A 23,494-nucleotide genomic window follows, 5' to 3' on the forward strand; every position below is an offset into this window, starting at 1 on the left:
TAATTCAAGGTGCTGTCGCCAATGGTGGAGCAATGCAAGATTTGGCGGGGGGGGGGAGGGCTGTGTCATTGCTCAAGGCGGAAATTTGGGGAGCGCCGATGTCTCGGAGAGTTCGGGAGGAGATATGGAGAGATGACACCAGGGAGAGATTTGGAAACAAGGTAGAGAATGGTTTTTGAATCGGGGTGTTGTTTGGCAGGGATCCAGTGTCAGTTGGTGGGCACAGTGGGAGGGGACGACACGGGAGGGCATATAGGGGAACAGGGGTTAAGAGACAGGTAGGTGAATTTTGGAGTGAATCGGGAGTACAATGAGAGATAGAAGGAAGCGAAGAGGAAAATAAAAATCAGGATTTTAGACAGCACATCTTCAATTGCCTGGATGGGTCCGGCTTCAACAACACTAAGGGACAGCACAGTAGCACAGTGGTTAGCACTGTTGCTTCACAGCGGCAGGGTCTCAGGTTCGATTCCCGGCTCGTGTCACTGTCTCCTCCGTGTCTGCGTGGGTTTCCTCTGGGTGCTCCGGTTTCCTCCCACAAGTCCCCGAAAGACGTGCTTGTTTGGTGAATCGGACAATCTGAATTCTCCCTCCGTGTACCCGAACAGGCGACTAGGGGCTTTTCACAGTAACTTCTTGCAGTGTTAATGTAAGCAGACTTGTGACAATAAAGGTTATTATTATTTCCGAAATTCTTTACAGAAAACGCTCCACAATGGATAGGAAACGCAGGCAATGTCCTCAAAGGTGCCCAGATCATGTGGTTTTTATGGGGTAATGTTGATTCAGGGTGTCGAAGAGAGCTTCCACTTCATATAGTCTCATATAATCTTTTATATCAGAGCCTGAAAGGGTGGTAGAGGCAGGAACACTCCCAACGTTAAAAAGTGTTCCGATGGAACGCCGTAGCGGAGAAGGCTACAGACCAAGTGCTGGGGAATGGGGCAAGAATAGATCGGTGCTCGATGGCTGGCGCACACACGATGGGCCGAAGGGCCTCATTCTGTGCTCTATAACTCTGGCCATCCTTGAACAGTTTTAACCCAGAGGCTAGATAGGCTCCAGCTGACAGCCTGATAAGAGTAAAGGGGAATCTCGCTGTTTGTGACGTTGCTTAAAAGTGTCCCCATCAGGACAGAAGGCGAAATGAACTCTGACCCTTTTGTTTAGTGGACAATTGGAGTGTGGCCCCCGTTACAAAATGATGGACGTGATTCTCCGACCCCCACGCCGGGTGGGAGAATCGCGGGAGTGCTGGGCGAATCACGCCACGCCACCCTGGCACCCCCACGCGATTCTCACACCCCCCCCCCCCCAAAATGGCGTGTCGCATTTTGCGACAGGCCGCTCGGAGAATCGCCGCTCCGGTCGAGCGGCGATTCTCCGGCCCGGATGGGCCGAGCGGCCTGCCCAATCCAACTGGCTCACGCCGGCGCCAACCACACCTGGTCGCTGCCGGCGTGAACAGCGCGCGACCGCTGTGTGTGGGGCCTGTGTGGGGGGGCGGAGGGAGGATCGAGCACCAGGGGGGTGCTCAGGAGGGGTCTGGCCCGCGATCGGTGCCCACCCATCATCAGGCCGTAATCTCTGAAAGACGCACTCTTTCCCCTCCGCCGCCCCGCAAGATCAATCCTCCATGTCTTGCGGGGCAGCGGAGGGGAAGATGGCAACCGCGCAGGCGTGGGTTGGAGCCGGCCAACCTGTGCATGCGCGGGTGACGTCATTTAGCCGCCGCCGGCCGTGTCATTTAGGCCGCGCCGCTTTGACGCAAGCTCCTAGCCCCCCGGGAAGGGGGAGGGGGAGATTAGGGGGTGAGGAGCGGGTCCGATGACAGAGTGAAACACTCCGGGTTTCACTCAGGCGTCGGCACTTTGTCTCCCTTTTGGAGAATTGCGCCCGATATCTTCGTAGCGTCCGACAACGGGAGCAAGGGCAGGATTCAAAACTCAAGAAGGAATTAATAATAATAATAACAATCTTTATTGTCACAAGTAGACTTACATTAACACTGCAATGACGTTACTGTGAAAATCTCCTCGTCGCCACATTCCGGCGCCTGTTCGGGTACACAGAGGGAGAATTCACAATGTCCAATTCACCTCACAAGTCTTTCGGGACTTGTGGGAGGAAACCAGAGCGTCCGGAGGAAACCCGCGCAGACACAGGGAGAACGTGCAGACTCCGCACAGACAGTGACCCAAGCCGGGTATCGAACCCGGGACCCTGGCGCTGTGAAACAACAGTGCTAACCACTGTGCTATCGTGTCGCCTATATGATACAGCTCTTGGGGCTAAAGGGATCGAGGGATATGGGGGGAGGGCGGGGTCAGGGTATTGAACTTGATGATCAGCCATGATCAGAATGAATGGCAGAGCAGGCTCGAAGGGCTATTTTCCATGTTTCGATGTTTCTGTATTTGGCCAATCTTTCTCCTTTGGGATTTTCCAGCCGAAGCGGGAAAGCCAAGAGACAAAGAGATAATGTGGGGCCGAGAGAACAGGTCAGACAGCACTAGAGGAGTGTGAGGGCGGCCGATCAGGAGGTTGGCGCTATTTCTGTTTCTGAGTCAGAAACGTGGGGTTGGAGATGGACTGATGCGGTGATCGACGCCCTGCGTTCTGCTGGTCTGCACCCTTAAAGCTCCTCAGAACAACGTGTGGCGAACAAGTGAGCGAGAGGCATTACCGTCCAATCCCAGCTGCTTCTGCTCCACCTCCCTCTTGTAGTCCTCCAGCTCCTGGTCGGTCAGCTCGTTGAATGGATTTGGCGGCTCAGGCTCCTTCCTCACATCCTGGAGCCCCTCCTGGCTCAGAGTTTGTCCTTCTGCAGACTGCGAGAGAGAGAGAGAAGATAAGGGAGGCGAATTTGGCGTTTAGTTTGGATTCCCCTGTAACCCCAGATAAATGACACAGTCGTGCCCAAGGCATCCCCTTCATCATCGAACCATTCAGCCCATCAAGCCTGATACTAGCCCCCTTCTGCCGCCATAGTCTCGTGCTACGGGACCCCAGACCCCAATTTATATTCGGAAACCCAACCAATTTTTTACTTCGTAGTCTGTAAAGAAAGGATACTTTGCTCCAGGAATGATTCCACTGACGACGGGACCTTTTATTCTGAAGCAAACTATTATCGACATAGGATTAACCCCAGCAAAAAACAGCGTTTCAATTAACAGCTAAACAATTTAAGAAACGTAAAGAAAGACCTTTTTTCATTTCATTTCATATTTTCATTGAGTTTACTCTCCATCTACTTCCAAACTTTCAACGAAGCAAAATCCACACACACACACACACTGGTCAAATGCCACTTATGAATAAAGTTAGCACTCAGCGGCTTACAGATTGAATCATAAAGTCCTTGGGAGAGTAGCTTCCAGATGTCAGTCTGAGAAATACAATTCGTTTCCTCAGAGCTGAACTCTAAAAATGAAACTAAAAACAGGAGACACAGGGCAGGGCTGAAAACAAAACTAGTAAAACAGACCCAGCCCCTCCCATGAGTGACATTGCATGTCCCACCTAGCTGTTGACCCCTTAATCACAGCTTTAGCAGGTACATAATCGGGATATCTTAACCTAAATTCTTTAAACATTACTGCAACAGGCTGTGATGGGGGAGTTCCTTTAAGAAAGGTTTTGTCTTATCACATGGCTTCAGTGATGTCATTGTGTGGGTGGAGCTGGGCTGTGGCTCTGTGAGTTTTTACTTTCGCTTTGAGTTTTGGACTGGTTTGAACTGCACAAGTTGAAAGAAGTGTCTATCTATCTTCATTTTACAAGCTGTTTCCGGACTGCTTGGCAATATAAAGGAGATAATTGCTTTATGGAAGGTATTCAAATCTGCTGTTTGACAAGGGGAACAGAGTATCAATAACAGTCTTATACGAGTAAGAAGGCCGTGAGCTGGGCCGCAACTTTGAAAAGAGGTTTCAAGTTTTGCGTGGATTTTGTTATTGAATTGGAACAGTTAAGGGGAAATTCATTAAGGATTATATATAGATTACTGGAGCTGTGTGAGGTCTGTGTTTGTAGCTGATAAAACGTCTTGTTGTGTGTTTATACAAAAGTTAACTAAATTCTTAGAATAAAGCTTGTTTTTGATTAAAAGCGCCGAAGAAGTCCGTTGAATAACACTCAGCCAAATTCAACAAACAGTTATCGGTAGGTGAACTCCATAATATACTTTGGAGTTTTCTAAACCCTGGCCCATTAAAAAATACATAATACTCTGAGCGGGATTCTCCCAACGGGAAACTAAGTGCCGACGCGGGAGTGAAAACCGGAGTGTTTCACTCCAGCGTCGGAGGCTGCTCCTCGCCCCCTATTCTCCCACCCCCGGGGGGCTAGGAGCGGCACCGCATCATTTACGTGTGCCAGGCCTTGGCGCCGCATGAAAGCGGCGCCGTGTAAATTACGCGTCCGGTGCCGCGTAAATGACGTCACCCGCGCATGCGCGGTTGCCGTCCTCCCTGTGGGCAAGACATGGAGTGATCTTGCGGGGAGGCGGAGTAAAAGAGTGCGTCCTTTAGAGACGCCGGACCCCGACTGAGCACCCCCCTGGTGCTCGATCCTTCCTCCCGACCCCTCCCCCCCACAGGCCGCACACGCAGCATTCACGCGCTGTTCACGCCGGCAGCGACCAGGTGTGGTTGGCGCCGGCGTGAACCCGTCGTATTGGGTTGGCCCCTCGGCCCATTCGGGCCGGAGAATCGCCGCTCGCCCGTTACAAACGGCGAGCGGCGATTCTCCGAGAGGCCTGTCGTAAATCTTGGCGTGCCGTTTCGGGGGGGGGGGGGGGGAGAGAATCGAGTGCGGGTGGTGGCATGGCGGGACTCGCTCGGCCCCCCCGCGATTCTCCCACCTGGCGTGGGGGTGTGGGGGACACAGACTCGTCAAAGGGATACACTTGCTGTTGAGTGATTGGGCAAGTGGGTCTCTGGGAGTATTCGGGACGGGCGCTGCTGTTTGCCAAGGACTCACCGGGCTACGGCTCTTTTCTGTGATGACTCCGGCCAATAACTGTGACTGTGGTCCCGCCGATTTCATGTCCTGGCGGTTCAGCTCACGGATCTAGGATTGAACCAACAACCCTTCAGGAAAATGAGGGACAGATTGACCTCGTCCACAGACATTATAGACAAATGCGGCAATCGACCTGGGGGCTCTTAAGTGGCTGATTTTTCATGGCACCGCTTAAAATAAGGAGGGAACGGAAATATCAAATACTGTCCTGTCGTTCTTCATCGGTTGTTTCTTTTCAATCCCGTCTTGCCTTTTTCCCCGAATTCTCCAATTCTATTTGCTTCCCTCCCTCTCTAATTCTTCTGTCAAATTCTATCTGAATCCATTCCGTCTCCCTCCACACTTTCTCGGTTTCCCACTCCGTGTGACTGTCTGTTGTCATTTTGCGAGTCGTGGTCTTCAACTCTCTCCCCCCCACTTCCTTTTGTTCAGCCGCTGAGTTTTACAGCACAGATTGAGGCCCTTCGGCCCAGCGTGTGCGCGCCGGCCATCAAGCACCGATCTATTCTTATCCCATTTCCCAGCACTAGGCCCGAGGCCTTGTCTGCTAATGTGTTTCAAGAGCTCATCTAAACACTTCTTAATAGTTGTGAGAGTTCCTGCCTCTACCACCCTGTCAGGCAGCGAGTTCCAGATTCCCATCATCCTCTGGGTGAAATCCTTTTCCTCAAATCCCCTCTAAATCTCCCGCTCCTTACCTTAAATCTGTGCCCCCTGGTTATTGACCCTCCGCTAAGGGGAAAGTTCCTCCCTATCCACCCTATCCATGTCCCTCATAATTTTGTCCGCCTCAATCAGGTCCCCCCTCAGCCTTCTCTGCTCCAAGGAAAACAGCCCCAGCCTAACCAGCCTCTCTCCATAGCTGAAACGCTCCAGCCCAGGCAACATCCTGGTGAATCTCCTCTGCTCCCTCTCCAGGGCAATCACATCCTTCCTATAGATTGGCGACGAGAACTGCAGTCAGTACTCTAGCTGTGGCCTAACCAGCATTTTATACAGCTCCATCATAACCTCCCTGCTCTTATATTCTATACCTCGGCTAATAAAGGCAAGTATCCCATCAGCCTCCTTAACCACCTTAGCTACCTGTCCTGCTGCCTTCAGGGATCTGTGGACATGTACCCCAAGGTCCCTCTGCTCCTCTGTTCATTGTGTATTCCCACAATGCATCACCACACACTTTTCAGGGTTAAATTTGTCACCAATCGGCCCATCTGACCAGCCCGTCCATATCGTTCTGTAATCTAAGACCGCCAATTTTCGTGTCACTATGAACTTACTGCTCATACACCCCCCCCCCCTCCCCCCGACATTACCGTCCTGATCATTAATGTAGGCCACGTTCAGTCTCTCCCTCACTGTTTCCTACCTTCTGTATCTCCCGCACATTCTGCCTGTCTTGCCTGTTGTATATTTTACACTTTCATCCTGGGCGTCGCTCTTTTGGTTCAGGCCAAAGCAGAAGGAGGCCATTCGGCCCATCCGTCTGCTCCGAGCTCCGAAAGAGCACCCTACCTCGGCCCACTCTCCCGCCCTATCCCCGTAACCCCGTGCATTGATCATGGCCAATCCACCTAACCTGCACATCTTTGGACTGTGGGAGGAAACCACAGCACCCGGAGGAAACCCACGCAGACACGGGGAGGATGTGCAGACTCTGCACAGACAGTGACCCAAGCCGGGAATCGAACCTGGGACCCTGGCGCTGTGAGAAAGGCGTGCTGACCACTGTGCCACCAGTGGGCATTTTCCGTTCGCCAACTGTTCCCCTCAGCTTCACAACAATGCTGTGCCACACTCGGTCCTGTACCCACCCCTTCTCCCCGCCCCCCCCCCCCGCTCCTCGCCAAGGCCCCATAAGATCCTTGCTCCCCTCCAACCAAGGCTGCGGAAACCCACCCCCTCTCACGACCCTCACATCCCCCCTCAATGCCCGCGGACCTCCCTCGCCACCTCCTCCTCAAGGCCCAGGACTCTCATCCCTCCCCATCTCAAGGCCGCCAGATTCCCCTCCCTGGCTCAAGGAGTCCAAGACCTCTGTTCCCTCCCCAGCTGAAGGCCCCAGTATCACCCTCTTCCCCTCAAGGCCCTGGGACACCCTCGCTTTTCCTCAAGTCAACGAGGCCCCCCCCAATTCCATTTGCTCGAGCCCCTCACAGACTATCAAGACCCCAGGATCTGCTGCTATTTCTTAAAGAACCTGGGACCCTCCCATTCCCTCAGGACCCTAGGGCCCCTCCCAATCCCTCTAGGCCCTAAGACTCTCCTCCCATCCCCTCAAGGTTCCGGGAACCACCCCCGCCCCGCCCATCAAGGCATGGACCCCACCTCCCATTCCCTCATGGCCCATCGAGTCTGCTCCGCCATTCAATCATGGCTGATAGGTTTCTCATCCCCATTCTCCTGCCTTCTCTCCATAACCCCTGATCCCCTTATTAATCAAGAACCTATCTATCTCTGTCTTAAAGACACTCAGTGAATTGGCCTCCGCAGCCTTCTGCGGCAAAGAGTTCCACAGATTCACCACCCTCTGGCTGAAGAAATTCCTCCTCATCTCTGTTTTAAAGGATCGTCCCTTCTGTCTGAGATGGTGTCCTCTGCTTCTAGTTTTTCCTACAAGTGGAAACATCCTCTCCACGTCCACTCTATCCAGGCCTCACAGTGTCCTGTAAGTTTCAATAAGATCCCCCCTCATCCTTCTAAACTTCAACGAGTACAGACCCAGAGTCCTCAACCGCTCCTCATACGACAAGCTCTTCATTCCAAGGATCATTCTTGTGAACCTCCTCTGGACCCTTTCCAAGGCCCTAGCACATCTTTCCTTAGATACGGGGCCCAAAACTGCTCACAATACTCCGATTGGGGTCTGACCAGAGCCTTATACAGTCTCAGAAGTGACTTCCTGAACATATCACTTCCTGTGCTCGAGTTGCTGAATATATATTTGGCAACAATTTGATCTGGGAGGAGCCATGACACAGGAAAAGTGTTCGCACGTTGAGAAAGTTACGTTTTTTTTCTCTTTCGTAATCTTTGAAGCTAGCCTGACGCAAGCAAAATGGCTGGAATATTCTCTCCATGGCAACTTGCACGTGTGCTGGGGAGTGGGGTCTGGAGGGGTGACGGTTTTAAAATTCGGGGTCCCCCTTATAGGACAGTGAAGGGGGAGAATTATTTTCTGTCAGAGAGCTGTGCGTATTTGGAACTCTCTCTGCCTCACAAGGCGGCGGAGGCCTGGTGGGGTCGGGGGTCAGGGGTCACTGAATATGTCAGCCATGATCTTATTGAATGGCGGAGCAGGATCGAGGGGCCGAATGGCCTATTTCTCACCAGGCCTGTCTTTTTAATTACTGCAGCTGAAAACATCGCTCGTCACTGGCTGCTGTTAAAACCGACTCCATCGCGGGCCGCCTGTGAACAGGTGTGAAGCGACTTACTTTATTCCTCGTTTCGAGTACCTCCCGGGGATCGGTGAACAGAGGCACAAACTGGTTGGAGGTTTCGATCTTGATGGGCGTCCCACTGCTGGATTTCATCCCCTCCTCAGCCTTCAGCCACTGTGTGAATACAACAGACACAGGGGTCACTTTTATCACCGTCCCACAGAGCAGGGCGTCCCCTCACTGAACACTGGCAGGGCAGCCAGGCTCGAGCGTGGTCCAGCACCCTGACACGACAGTGATCACTGGCCCAGCACTCTGGCATGACACAGAGCAATCACTGGCCCATCACTCTGACACACCATGGAGAGATCACTGGCACAGAGCACTGGCACAGCACGGAGAGATCACTGGCACAGAGCACTGGCACAACACAGAGAGATCACTGCCAGAGTCCACTGGCACAACACGGAGAGATCACTGCCAGAGTCCACTGGCACAACACGGAGAGATCACTGACACAGAGCACTGGCACAACACGGAGAGATCACTGGCACAGAGCACTGGCACAACACGGAGAGAACACTGGCACAGAGCACTGGCACAACACGGAGAGAACACTGGCACAGAGCACTGGCACAACACGGAGAGATCACTGCCAGAGTCCACTGGCACAACACGGAGAGATCACTGCCAGAGTCCACTGGCACAACACGGAGAAATCAATGCCAGAGTCCACTGGCACAGCACAGAGTTATCACTGGCCGAGTCCACTGGCACAACACTGAGAGAACACTGGCAGAGTGCACTGGCACAACACACAGAGAACACTGGCAGAGTGCACTGACACAGCACAGACATCACTGGCAGAGTGCACTGGCACAACACAGAGATCACTGGCAGAGCGCACTGGCACAACACGGAGAGAGCACTGGCAGAGTGCACTGGCACAACACTGAGAGAACACTGGCAGAGTGCACTGGCACAACACGGAGAGAGCACTGGCACAGTGCACTGGCACAACACACAGAGATCACTGGCAGAGTGCACTGGCACATCACAGAGATCACTGGCCGTTCACTGGCACAACACTGAGAAAACACTGGCAGAGTGCACTGGCACAACACACAGAGATCACTGGCAGAGTGCACTGGCACATCACAGAGATCACTGGCCGAGTTCACTGGCACAACACTGAGAGAACACTGGCAGAGTGCACTGGCACAGCACAGAGATCACTGGCCAAGTTCACTGGCACAACACTGAGAGACGACTGGCAGAGTGCACTGGCACAGCACAGAGGTCACTGGCCGAGTTCAGTGGCACAACACTGAGAGAACACTGGCAGAGTGCACTGGCACAACACACAGAGATCACTGGCAGAGTGCACTGGCACAACACAGAGAACACTGGCAGAGTGCACTGGCACAGCACAGAGATCACTGGCCGAGTTCACTGGCACAACACTGAGAGACGACTGGCAGAGTGCACTGGCACAGCACAGAGGTCACTGGCCGAGTTCACTGGCACAACACTGAGAGACGACTGGCAGAGTGCACTGGCACAGCACAGAGGTCACTGGCCGAGTTCACTGGCACAACACTGAGAGAACACTGGCAGAGTGCACTGGCACAGCACAGAGATCACTGGCCAAGTTCACTGGCACAACACTGAGAGACGACTGGCAGAGTGCACTGGCACAGCACAGAGGTCACTGGCCGAGTTCACTGGCACAACACGGAGAACACTGGCAGAGTGCACTGGCACAACACACAGAGATCACTGGCAGAGTGCACTGGCACAACACACAGAGATCACTGGCGGTGCACTGGCACAACGTACACTGGCACAACACGAAGAGAGCACTGGCACATAGGTGCAAGGAAACGAAACAAAACACAAAAGTCTAATATTTTGATTCAGCCTCCTCCCGCCTGTTACAGGGGAACAGGAGGAGGCCATTCAGCCCCTCCTCCCGACTGTTACACAGAAACAGGAGGCCATTCAGTCCCTCCTCCAGGCTGGTTACAGGGGAACAGGAGGAGGCCATTCTTCCCCTCCTCCAGCCTGTTACAGGGGAACAGGAGGAGGGAATTCAGCCCCTCTTCCTGCCTGTTACAGGGGAACTGGGGGAGACCATTCAGCCCCTCCTCCCGCCTGTTACACAGAAACAGGAGTCCATTCAGCCCCTCCTCCAGGCCTGCTACAGGGGAAAAGAGGAAGGCCCATTCAGACCCTCCAGCCTGTTACAGGGGAACAGGAGGAGGCCATTCAGCCCCTCCTCCCACTGTTACACAGGAACAGGAGGCCATTCAGCCCCTCCTCCAGCCTGTTAAAGGGGAACAGGAGGCCATTCAGCCCCTCCTCCCGCTGTCACACAGGAACAGGAGGCCATTCAGCACCTCTAGCCTGTTACAGGGGAACAGGGGGAGGTCATTCATCCCCACCTCCAGCCTGTTATAGGGGAACAGGAGGCCATTCAGCCCCTCCTCCTGCCTGTTATAGGGGAACAGGAGGAGGTCCATTCAGTCCCTCCAGCCTGTGACAGGGGAACAGAGGGAGGCCCATTGAGCCCCTCCAGCCTGTTTCAGGGTAATAGGAGGAGGCCCATTCAGCCCCTCCTCCAGCCTGTTACAGGGGAACAGGAGGCCATTCAGCCCCTCCTCCAGCCTGTTACACAGGAACAGGAGGCTATTCAGCCCCTCCTCCAGCCTGTTACACAGGAACAGGAGGAGGCCATTCAGCTCCTCCTCACGCCTGTTACAGGGGAACAGGAAGATGCCCATTCAGCCCCTCCAGCCTGTTACAGGGGAACAGGAAGCCATTCAGCCCCTCGTCCAGCCTGTTTCAGGGGAACAGGAAGATGCCCATTCAGCCCCTCCTCCAGCCTGTTACAGGGGAACAGGCCATTCAGCCCCTCCTCCAGCCTGTTTCAGGGGAACAGGAGGAGGCCCATTCAGCCCCTCCTCCAGCCTGTTACACAGGGAACAGGAGGCCCATTCAGCCCCTCCTCCAGCCTGTTACACAGGAACAGGAGGCCATTCAGCCCCTCCAGCCTGTTACAGGGGAACAGGAGGAGGCCATTCAGCCCCTCCTCCAGCCTGTTACACAGGAACAGGAGGCCATTCAGCCCCTCCTGCCTGTTACAGGGGAACAGGAGGAGGCCATTCAGTCCCTCCAGCCTGTGACAGGGGAACAGAGGGAGGCCCATTGAGCCCCTCCAGCCTGTTTCAGGGGAATAGGAGGAGGCCCATTCAGCCCCTCCTCCAGCCCGTTACAGGGGAACAGGAGGCCATTCAGCCCTTCCTCCAGCCTGTTACACAGGAACAGGAGGCCATTCAGCCCCTTCTCCAGCCTGTTACACAGGAACAGGAGGAGGCCATTCAGCTCCTCCTCACGCCTGTTACAGGGGAACAGGAAGATGCCCATTCAGCCCCTCCAGCCTGTTACAGGGGAACAGGAAGCCATTCAGCCCCTCCTCCAGCCTGTTTCAGGGGAACAGGAGGAGGCCCATTCAGCCCCTCCTCCAGCCTGTTACACAGGGAACAGGAGGCCCATTCAGCCCCTCCTCCAGCCTGTTACACAGGAACAGGAGGCCATTCAGCCCCTCCAGCCTGTTACAGGGGAACAGGAGGAGGCCATTCAGCCCCTCCTCCAGCCTGTTACACAGGAACAGGAGGCCATTCAGCCCCTCCTGCCTGTTACAGGGGAACAGGAGGAGGCCATTCAGCCCCTCCAGCCTGTTACACAGGAACAGGCCATTCAGCCCCTCCAGCTTGCTTCAGGGGAACAGGAAGATGCCCATTCAGCCCCTCCTCCAACCTGTTACACAGGAACAGGAGGCCATTCATCCCCTCCTCCAGCCTGATTCAGGGGAACAGGAGGAGGCCCATTCAGCCCTTCCTCCAGCCTGTTACACAGGAACAGGAGGCTATACAGCCCCTCCTCCAGCCTGTTACACAGGAACAGGAGGAGGCCATTCAGCCCCTCCTCCCGCCTGTTACAGGGGAACAGGAGGAGGCAATTCAGCCCCTCCTACAGCCTGTTACACAGGAACAGGTGGCCATTCAGCCCCTCCTCCAGCCTGTTTCAGGGGAACAGGAGGCCATTCAGCCCCTCCTCCCGCTGTCACACAGGAACAGGAGGCCATTCAGCCCCTCTAGCCTGTTACAGGGGAACAGGGGGAGGCCATTCATCCCCACCTCCAGCCTGTTATAGGGGAACAGGCGGCCATTCAGCCCCTCCTCCTGCCTGTTACAGGGGAACAGGAGTCCATTCAGCCCCTCCTCCAGCCTGTTTCAGGGGAATAGGAGGAGGCCCATTCAGCCCGTCCTCCAGCCTGTTACAGGGGAACAGCAGGCCATTCAGCCCCTCCTCCAGCCTGTTACACAGGAACAGGAGGAGGCCATTCAGCTCCTTCTCACGCCTGTTACAGGGGAACAGGAAGATGCCCATTCAGCCCCTCCAGCCTGTTACAGGGGAACAGGAAGCCATTCAGCCCCTCCTCCAGCCTGTTTCAGGGGAACAGGAAGATGCCCATTCAGCCCCTCCTCCAGCCTGTTACAGGGGAACAGGAGGCCATTCAGCCCCTCCTCCAGCCTGTTTCAGGGGAACAGGAGGAGGCCCATTCAGCCCCTCCTCCAGCCTGTTACACAGGAACAGGAGGCCATTCAGCCCCTCCTCCAGCCTGTTACACAGGAACAGGAGGAGGCAATTCAGCCCCTCCAGCCTGTTACACAGGAACAGGAACCGGCCATTCAGCCCCTCCTCCAGCCTGTTACACAGGAACAGGAGGCCATTCAGCCTCTCCAGCCTGTTACACAGAAACAGGCCATTCAGCCCCTCCTCCAGCCTGTTACACAGGAACAGGAGGAGGCCATTCAGCCCCTCCAGCCTGTTTCAGGGGAACAGGAAGATGCCCATTCAGCCCCTCCTCCAGCCTGACACAGGAACAGGAGGCCATTCAGCCCCTCCTCCAGCCTGATTCAGGGGAACAGGAGGAGGCCCATTTAGCCCTTCCTCCAGCCTGTTACACAGGAACAGGAGGCTATTCAGCCCCTCCTCCAGCCTGTTACACAGGAACAGGAGGAGGCCATTCAGCCCCTCCTCCCGCCTGTTACAGGGGAACAGGAGGAGGCAATTCAGCCCCTCCTCCAGCCTGTTACACAGGAACAGGCGGCCATTCAGCCCCTCCTCCAGCCTGTTTCAGGGGAACAGGAGGCCATTCAGCCCCTCCTCCCGCTGTCACACAGGAACAGGAGGCCATTCAGCCCCTCTAGCCTGTTACAGGGGAACAGGGGGAGGCCATTCATCCCCATCTCCAGCCTGTTATAGGGGAACAGGAGGCCATTCAGCCCCTCCTCCTGCCTGTTACAGGGGAACAGGAGGCCATTCAGCCCCTCCTCCAGCCTGTTTCAGGGGAATAGGAGGAGGCCCATTCAGCCCGTCCTCCAGCCTGTTACAGGGGAACAGCAGGCCATTCAGCCCCTCCTCCAGCCTGTTACACAGGAACAGGAGGAGGCCATTCAGCTCCTTCTCACGCCTGTTACAGGGGAACAGGAAGATGCCCATTCAGCCCCTCCAGCCTGTTACAGGGGAACAGGAAGCCATTCAGCCCCTCCTCCAGCCTGTTTCAGGGGAACAGGAAGATGCCCATTCAGCCCCTCCTCCAGCCTGTTACAGGGGAACAGGAGGCCATTCAGCCCCTCCTCCAGCCTGTTTCAGGGGAACAGGAGGAGGCCCATTCAGCCCCTCCTCCAGCCTGTTACACAGGAACAGGAGGCCATTCAGCCCCTCCTCCAGCCTGTTACACAGGAACAGGAGGAGGCCATTCAGCCCCTCCAGCCTGTTACACAGGAACAGGCCATTCAGCCCCTCCTCCAGCCTGTTACACAGGAACAGGAGGCCATTCAGACCCTCCAGCCTGTTACACAGAAACAGGCCATTCAGCCCCTCCTCCAGCCTGTTACACAGGAACAGGAGGAGGCCATTCAGCCCCTCCAGCCTGTTACACAGAAACAGGCCATTCAGCCCCTCCTCCAGCCTGTTACAGGGGAACAGGAGGCCATTCAGCCCCTCCAGCCTGTTACACAGAAACAGGCCATTCAGCCCCTCCTCCAGCCTGTTACAGGGGAACAGGGTGAAGCCATTCAGCCCCTCCTCCAGCCTGTTACAGGGGAACAGGAGGAGGCCATTCAGCCCCTCCTCCAGCCTGTTACAGGGGAACAGGAGGAGGCCATTCAGCCCTTCCTCCAGCCTGTACAGGGGAACAGAGGGAGGCCATTCAGCCCCTCCTCCAGCCTGTTACAGGGGAACAGAGGGAGGCCATTGACTTTCCTCGATGCTGTTAGATCCGCATCCCTAATCCTCCAACCAGAATTGATGTCATCACTGTGGGAAGAGGTACAAGGGAGTTGGGGGGGGGGAGGGGAGGAAGACAAGGATTTGTGTCCGTGAGGCCTCGACGTGTTCAACCCCTGAAATCCACAGGAAAGTCCAAATGTTGTCTGCGCAGTGTAAAGACAGGTACAGTCCGGAGTTGGATCTCCCTCCTCCTCCATCCCACCAGCAGGGGGTGCTGGAGGCAGTAGGAGGACGCTGCAGGGAGGGAACGCCGAGGCCTTTAGTCTGGAGATAATGGGGCTGGGGCAAATGGGGGGGGGGAGGGGGATTAAATTTCCATTCAATCACTGGCAAGTTAATCTTTTGCACGCCACCTTCAATCTGAGCTGCGAACAAGCCAGAAGCTGCTCCCAGGGGGAAGGGAGCTGGTGCTATGGAGCGAGTGGATTAATTCCGCTTCCCGTCATCGCCCCGCATAGGCTCCTGAATCCTATTAACCCCGCGCGCGCCAGACTCGCTGTCAGGGGCACATTCTCCGGACACGAGGCGCGCTGCAGGCACACGGGTTCCTGGGGAGGTTAGCCCGTGTCTCGGGGAGCCGTGCACAGCTCTGCGCGCAAAGCGAGAACCCCCTCCCCACCCTCGCCCACCCGCCGAACGTCACTGCAAAACGGAAAAAGACCAACGGCTTCGATCCGACACGGGTACAAGGTGCAAACTCCGCACAGACACTGATCCAAGGCCGGAAGCACACCCGGGTCCCTAGCAACAGTGCTAGCCACTGCGCCACCGTGATATCTGGACTACAGTGATTATGAGGAGAGTTTACTCCAATTACACCTGGGGCGGGAGTCTCCCCTACCCGGTGGGGCGTGGGGTCCCAGTGCTGAGGAGTGGCGTCAACCACTCGGGCGTTGGGCCGCTCCAAAGGTGCGGAATCCTCCCCTCCTTCAGGGGCTAGGCCGGCGCCGGAGTGGTTTACGCCGCATCGGCCGGTGGGGGAGGGGCTTGGCGCCACGCCAACCGACGCCGAAGGGTCCCCGTCGGCCGGTGCGGGTTGGCGCATGCGCGGGAGCGGCTAGCGTGTGCTGGCGTCATCCCAGCGCATGCGCAGGGGGATCTTCTCCGCGTCGGCCGTCACGGAGGAATAGAGGGCCCCCACGGCACAGGCCCGCTCGTGGATCAGTGGGCCCCGATCGCGGGCCAGGCCAACATGGGGGCACCTCCAGGGGCCAGATCCCCCCCCCCCCCCCCGAGGACCCCGGACGCCGCCCGCGACGCCAGGTCCCGCCGGTAAGGACCTACTCTAATTTACGCCAATGGGACCGGCAAAAAACAGGCGGCCACTTGGCCCATTGCCGGCCGGTGAATCGCCGGAGGGCTGCTGCCAGCTATTCCCGCTCCCGCCGAATCTCCGGCGCCGGAGAATTTGGCAGCCGGCAGGGGTGGGATTCACGCTGCCCCCCCCGCCGATTCTCTGACCCGGCAGGGTGTCGGAGAATCCCATCCCTGTTTTCTCTAGAATTAAGGTTAAGGGACGATCTGATCAAAGTACTGAAGATATTAACAGGAAACACAGGTAGATAAATATTTCCACCGGTTGGAGATTCTAAAACTAGGGGGCAGAGTCTAAAAATTAGGGCTGGCCCGTTCAGGAGAGATGTTAGAAAGAACTTCTTCACTCAAAGGGTGGTAGCGGTTTGGAACTTTCTCCCACAAAGCGCAGTCGAAGCAATATCAGTTGTTCATTTTAAATCTGAGGTAGATTTTTGTTCAGAAAAGATGGGATATAGGCCCAAGGCAATCTTTCCACACATTACCGTGTCAATCACCTCAAATCCATGTCTTCTTTCATTCTCGATCCTTCGGCCAAGGAGACATTTCCCTCCGTATCGACTCAGTCTCGCCCCTCACCTCACGATTGTGAAACGCTTCGATCAAAGCTCCCCTCAACCAGAGTTCCTCCCCAACTGCGGTTCAAGATGGCGGCTCATCCACCTTCCCAAGGGACAATGAGGAATGGACAACAAAAGCTGGGCCTCGCCAGCGACGCCCACCTCCCGGTCGAAGGACCAATGGAGGGCGAGGGCGAGCCGCGTTTTTATTCTCGAGTTTGAAACGTCCCAGAACATGGGCGTGGCTCGAGACCTTTGACCTTGCGAGACCAAGGGTTGTCAGTGGAGGTCAGGGGTCGGTGGGGCTTCCATAGCCCACCCCCAGTCAGACTGGAGACACATCAATCTCTTCAATATAACATAGACAACCAGCAGGCTTTGAAGTTGACACAATCTTTGTTGGAAGGCAAGTTTGTCAGCCTGGTAGAAATACTCATCGACATCAATCGTTCGAGAGGGTGTGTCAGATCATTGCAAGTCTAGAGGTTGCAATAATTAATGTAGATTTAAGTCCCTTTGAGAGTAGAGTTAATGAGAGCACAGGGAGGAAGCAGATGAGGTTCTCTCTCGCTCTCTCTCTATCATTATTACCCAGGAGGTGGCACACTTTGCTGAAATTGTGAAAGTAATTCACTTTTGCTTTCATTTCTTCCGTCTGCCTGCCTGCCCCGAAGGCCCGGCCTGGGATGTTACTCCAGGGGATTTGTGGTCCCACTTCCCACCCCCGAGGGGGGAAGACCCCACACCCCTGCGAGAGCAGCCGGGGAGGGCGCGATCAACCACACCCACATGGTCTGCTCCTGCCCCAGACTCAGGGAATTCTGGACGGCCTTAGATATCATAGAAGTTACAGTGCAGAAGGAGGCCATTCGGCCCATTGAGTCTGCACCGGCTCTTGGAAAGAGCACCCTACCCAAGGTCAACACCTCCACCTTATCCCCATAACCCAGTAACCCCACCCAACACTAAGGGCAATTTTGGACACTAAGGGCAATTTATCACGGCCAATCCACCTAACCTGCACATCTTTGGACTGTGGGAGGAAACCGGAGCACCCGGAGGAAACCCACGCACACACGGGGAGGATGTGCAGACTCCGCACACAGTGACCCAGCCGGGAATCGAACCTGGGACCCTGGCGCTGTGAAGCAATTGTGCTATCCACAACGCTACCGTGCTGCCTTTATCTTCGAGGCCTGGGTAGTTGGGGTTGAGATGGAGACTTGGGCATCTGTGGCACCTTCGGGGAGTCAAAGCACCCGGAGGTCTGGATAGGGGAAGGGGCGGACGCCCTGGCCTTCCCCTGACTGATCACCAGGCGGGGACGTCTGCCAGAATGGAGGTAGGCAGCACCCCGGGCCTAGGAATGGCTCACAGATCTGCCCAAATTCCTGAGGCTGGAAGAGATAAAATAAGAGGGTCCGAGGAGAGATTCCACGGCACACGGAACAAACTCCGAAACCTCTTCACAGACCTGGGTGGGATTCTCCGACCCCCGGCCGGGTCGGGGAATCGCCGGGGGCCGTCATCAATCCCGCCCCAGCCGTGTCCCGAATTCTCCGCCCCCCGAGATTCGGCAGGGGCGGGAATCGTGCTGCGCAGGTCGGTGGGCCCCCCGCGGCGATTATCCGGCCCGCGATGGGCCGAAGTCCTGCCGCTGACAGGCCTTTCCCGCCGGCGTGGATCAAACCATCTTTGGGTTCACGCCAGTCCAACACGCTGGGACCCCCCGCCCCACTGGGTAGGGGAGAATCCCGGCCCTGATCGCAGCCAGCAGCCAACCAGGAGTGGGGGAGGGGTAGGGAAGAGGTCGGGGAGGGGCAGTAAAGGGGGAGGGGGGGGGGACAGGTGTCCAGAGAGAGAGGGGAGCCCGTGAGGAACAGGGAAAGAATGGGGAAGAGGGCCACTCACTGGAGGGATCACAGGGGGGAAAAATCGGGGGACAGAACATTTGAAAAACAAAGAAATTTGTTGGAAACTGCAAAGAGTCACAGAAGCTGCTGCATAAAGCCAGGAGGTCTGGCGGCCTCTGGGGAGAGGGGATCAGAGTTAACGAGTCCCCGTGTGACTCTTCTGTATGAGAGAGACTATTCGGCGCATATTATCGCCACCCCCCACATCCGGAAGCAGGTTAAACTGCACGCAATCACATATATTTCACGATATTTCAGTCAGCTGGTTCGCAATGCGGAGCGAGTTCGATCCCCCTCCCGGCTGAGGTTATTCATGAAGGCCCGGCCTTCTCAACCTCGCTCCTTGCCTGAGGTGTGGTGATCCTCAGGCTAAATCACCACCAGACAGCTCTCCCCCCACTCACAGGGGAAAGCAGCCTACGGTCACCTGGGACTATGGCGACTTTGGTTCTGGCCTCTCTTCAGAACTTTCTGACAAGGAATAATTACTTCTCGAGCGTCTTTAATTTATTCTTGGTGACACCCACCAAACAGGGTAAAGCCGCTGGGAGCGGCTGAACAAACGTGACGTGTAAAGCCGGTCTTAGTAACGGTTGCCGTAGAAACCATCATCGGTTGCCGTTCAAAGAAAGCCTAGTTGGGGAAGGGGATCTCCTTCCTTACCCGATCTGGCCTACATGTAACTCCAGAGCCACAGCCAGGGGATGGCGATAACATGCTAGCTGATATATTCCTCTATAGAAGAATCACATATGGAAGGGAAATGTTAACTCTGATTCCCTCTTCCCAGTGGCCTCCAGAGGGAGCAGGTGTGCCCCGGGCGCCGAGTTTGAAATCGCACGGGGCAATTCGGTCAATCAGCAATTTAATCCCCTCAATATAGACATAGACATAGAATTTACAGTGCAGAAGGAGGCCATTCGGCCCATCGAGTCTGCACCGGCTCCTGGAAAGAGCACCCTACCCAAGGTTACCACCTCCACCCTATCCCCATAACCCAGTAACCCCGCCCAACACTAAGGGCAATTTAGCCTGGCCAATCCACCTAACCTGCACATCTTTGGACTGTGGGAGGAAACCGGAGCACCCGGAGGAAACCCACGCACACACGGGGAGGACGTGCAGACTCCGCACAGAGAGTGACCCAAGCCGGAATCGAACCTAGGACCCTGGAGCTGTGAAGCGATTGTGCTATCCACAATGCTACCGTGCTGCCCAATATAGAATAATACAGCACAGGAACAGGCCCTTCGGCCCTCCAACTCTGTAGTGGGAGCTGGATAACTGTCGGCGGGCGCGGTGCCAATCCGAGCCTGCGCCCATCGACTGAAACATTCCTGATAATTCGGTTGCCCTCCCTGCACCCTTCCCAGTTAGGAAGGGCCTGAAACAGGACATTGATCGCTGGCAGAACGGGCAGGTGGTATTGAATACAGAGAAGTGCGAGGAGGTACAGTTTAGCGGCAGGAGATAGCGAGAGGAGGGAGCTCCTCTCGATATAGATTGACTTTGAAGGTGACAGGACACATTGAGAGAATGGTTAACAAAGTAAATGGGACCTTGGGCTTCGTAAGTCGACAAATCGAATGCAAACGCAGAGGTTAGGCTGAATCGTTTATTGAGCCCTGATCAGGCCCCAACTCGAGTACTGGGTCCAGTTCTCGTCGAGAGGGTGCGGAGGGAGAGTTACCCAAATGGTTCCGGGGGATGAGGGGTATTTTAGCGTCAAGGCGAGGTGGGAGAAGCTAGAATTGGTCTCCTCGGAGTGAAGGAGGTTGAGGGGGAGATTTGATAGAGGCGTGCAAGATGGTGACAGGTCGACAAAGAGAAGCTGTTCTCGTTATCTAATGGGACCGGGTTTTGAGTGGGGGGGTGGGGGTGGGGGGACAGATACAGGGAGGGATGTAAGGAAGAACCTTTTTAGTGGATTGGGAATAGGCTGGAACTCGATGCCTCCGAGGGTGGTGGGAGAGGAGGCGATGATGGATTTCCAAAAGAATTAGTCCGGGCCTTGAGAGAAATAAACTGGTTGGGAGACGGGGATGGAGCGAGCGATTGGGTGGGAGGGAGGGATAGAACATAGAACGGTACAGCACAGAACAGGCCCTTCGGCCCTCGATGTTGTGCCGAGCCATGATCACCCTACTCAAACCCACGTATCCACCCTATACCCATAACCCAACAACTCCCCCCCTTAACCTTGCTATTAGGACACTACGGGCAATTTAGCATGGCCAATGAACCTAACCCGCACATCTTTGGACTGTGGGAGGAAACCGGAGCACCCGGAGGAAACCCACGCACACACGGGGAGGACGTGCAGACTCCACACAGACAGTGACCCAGCCGGGAATCGAACCTGGGACCCTGGAGCTGTGAAGCATTTATGCTAACCACCATGCTACCGTGCTTGCCTGTCCATGACAGAATGGCTGACCGCCCCCCCCCCCCCCCCCCCCCCCCCCCTCCCCTCCGCCCGCCCCGATACGAAGGCCACATGCCCAGTGAGGACAACACAAAGGTTTCTTACTGTGGTCTTGTTCCTGGGGCTGCTGGGAGCTCCTTCTGCCTCGTCGCCAACGTTGACCCTCAGGTAGGTGTTGGGCGAGTTGAGCCACCTGGTCTTCTCCTGCTGCTGCTTCTGGCTGCGGTGCCGAAGCGAGGAGGGGACGATCAGATCTTCGTCGAAGGTGAACGCTGTGACAGTGGCGGGAATCTCCACCTCACTCTTATGCTTGATCTTGTCCTGGACAATCGGGTGTCTGTAGGCGTAGCCAGTTCGATAACCCTGACGCCACAACAAAGAAAAAAAGGTTAATAAACGTGCACAAAAGCCCTCCACATAATAATAATCTTTTATTTGCACAAGTATGAAGTTTCTGTGAAAAGCCCCTAGTCGCCACATTCCGGCGCCTGTTCGGGAATTGAACCCACGCTGCTGGCCTTGCTCTGCACAAACCAGTCATCTAGCCCACTTAGCTAAACTGGCCCATCGCCATGTTACATATGTTCTGTGATCATAACCCGTCTATCGAACATTCCTGGGTGATTCATCTTCAACTCTTACACCCCACAGGCTACAAAAAGGAATATCTCGTACAGAATAATCAACATCTAGTCACCCTGACTAACCCCCTCAGAATCTTATAGGTTTCAATCCTATCGCCTCCCATTCGGAACTTCGAGGAATACAGTCCCAACCTGATTAACCTTTCCTCAAATGGCAGTCCCTCCATCTCCGGGATCATCCCAGTAATCCTCCTCCGTCCTGCCTCCAGTGATAATCTACCTTTGTTTAAATAAGGGGGCCAGAACTGTACAGAGTATTCTAAATGTGGCCTCACTAGTACCTCAGCTGCGGAAACACCTCTTTACTTTTATACTCCAGTATTAATAAAAGGCAATATTCCACTTCCCTCCCCTGTTCCCTTCTGTACCTGTCTGCTAGCTTTCTGGGTTTCATGAACAAGGACCCCACGTGGGCAGCACGGTAGCATTGTGGATAGCACAATCGCTTCACAGCTCCAGGGTCCCAGGTTCGATTCCGGCTTGGGTCACTGTCTGTGCGGAGTCTGCACATCCTCCCCATTTGTGTGCGTGGGTTTCCTCCGGGTGCTCCAGTTTCCTCCCACAGTCCAAAGATGTGCAAGATAGGTGGATTGGCCATGCTAAATTGCCCTTCGTGTCCAAAATTGCCCTTAGTGTTGGGTGGGGTTACTGGGTTATGGGGATAGGGTGGAGGTGTTAACCTTGGGTAGGGTGCTCTTTCCAGGAGACGGTGCAGACTCGATGGGCCGAATGGCCTCCTTCTGCACTGTAAATTCTATGTAATTCTATATCTATGTAAGTCCCATTGTGCTACAACTTACCACTGTCTCTCTCCATCTATCTCAGCTCCTTCCCACTTCCGCAGTGAAAGTCTCCAACCTTCCCAGTCCTCACAGCCCGCACTCCCCCCCCACCCCCCCCCCCCCCCCCCCCCCAAACCCCCCAACTCACCTCCAACAAGTGCAAGGAGCTCATTGACGTATCTGTCACTCAGACAGATTGGGGAGATGCCTCCCCTTGCTGCGTTCCGCCACCCCCCACTGGTCCACTATTCCTCTCACGTTCCCTTCCCTGACCTCGGATCTGCATCCCCTACCTCCTCTCAGACCCTCTCCCAGGTAGTCATTCCTGGAATGAGGGCAATCGCTGGGCAAGGCCAGCATTTGTTGCCCATCCCTAATTGCCCTGGGTGACCCTGAGTCAACCCGTTTGCCATGGTTCTGGACTCACACGTAGGCCAGACCGGGTAAGGATGGCCGATTTCCTTCCCGAAAGGACATTAGTGAACCAGATGGGTTTTTAGGACGATTGCCGATGGTTTCATCAACGTTAGACTTTTAATTCCAGATATTTTATTGGATTCAAATGTCCTCGATCTGCCCATGGTGGGATTCGAACTCCTGCTCCTCAGAACATTACCCTGGCTCACTGGATTGGGAGTCCTGTAACAATACCAACATGCCACTGCCTCCCCTTAATTGCCTGACCATGTCCTGCCCCCTTGGTCCTATTCCCACTAAACCTGTGTCCATCCAACTGCCCGTCCTGGCCCCCAAATTAGTTCTTTCAGATCAGGATGTGTCCCTCTCTCCCTCTAATTTTCCATTGCAGTCCCCCTTCTCGCAATAAAACCCTGATCTCCATTTCCTCCCCAAGGCCCTTGGACGTGCTGCCGCCCATCTTTCCCAGAATTCCATACTCGAATCCAGCCAATCAGCTTTCCCTCCCGCAGTCCCATAATCCTCCTTCTCGACCCACCTGCGTTATCTCATCGGGATTATCTCTGCTATTTTTCATCCCTCACCCGCCATTTTGTGAGGGATTTGAGCCATTTCTACTCCATCATTCAGGGCCAACCTCTTAGATCTGCCATCTCCCCCTGGGGGAT

The 23,494-nt window shown here is 55.2% G+C and overlaps 1 protein-coding gene across 4 annotated transcripts in view; it reads right to left on the reverse strand.

Moving 5' to 3' along the window:
* Window positions 1-23,494, reverse strand: part of add2 (adducin 2 (beta)) — a 162,725-nt gene that overhangs the window by 13,688 nt on the left and 125,543 nt on the right. For all 4 annotated transcript variants that reach the window (XM_038785490.1, XM_038785488.1, XM_038785489.1 and 1 more), the window contains 4 exons: window positions 21,089-21,346; window positions 8,466-8,585; window positions 4,987-5,076; window positions 2,687-2,831 (listed from right to left, as the gene is read on the reverse strand). In XM_038785490.1, the coding sequence (XP_038641418.1) occupies window positions 2,687-2,831; window positions 4,987-5,076; window positions 8,466-8,585; window positions 21,089-21,346 (613 nt within the window). The remainder of the gene's footprint in view (window positions 1-2,686; window positions 2,832-4,986; window positions 5,077-8,465; window positions 8,586-21,088; window positions 21,347-23,494) is intronic.

This window comes from Scyliorhinus canicula, chromosome 26, assembly GCF_902713615.1.
Source record: "Scyliorhinus canicula chromosome 26, sScyCan1.1, whole genome shotgun sequence".
Lineage (NCBI taxonomy): Eukaryota > Metazoa > Chordata > Chondrichthyes > Carcharhiniformes > Scyliorhinidae > Scyliorhinus > Scyliorhinus canicula.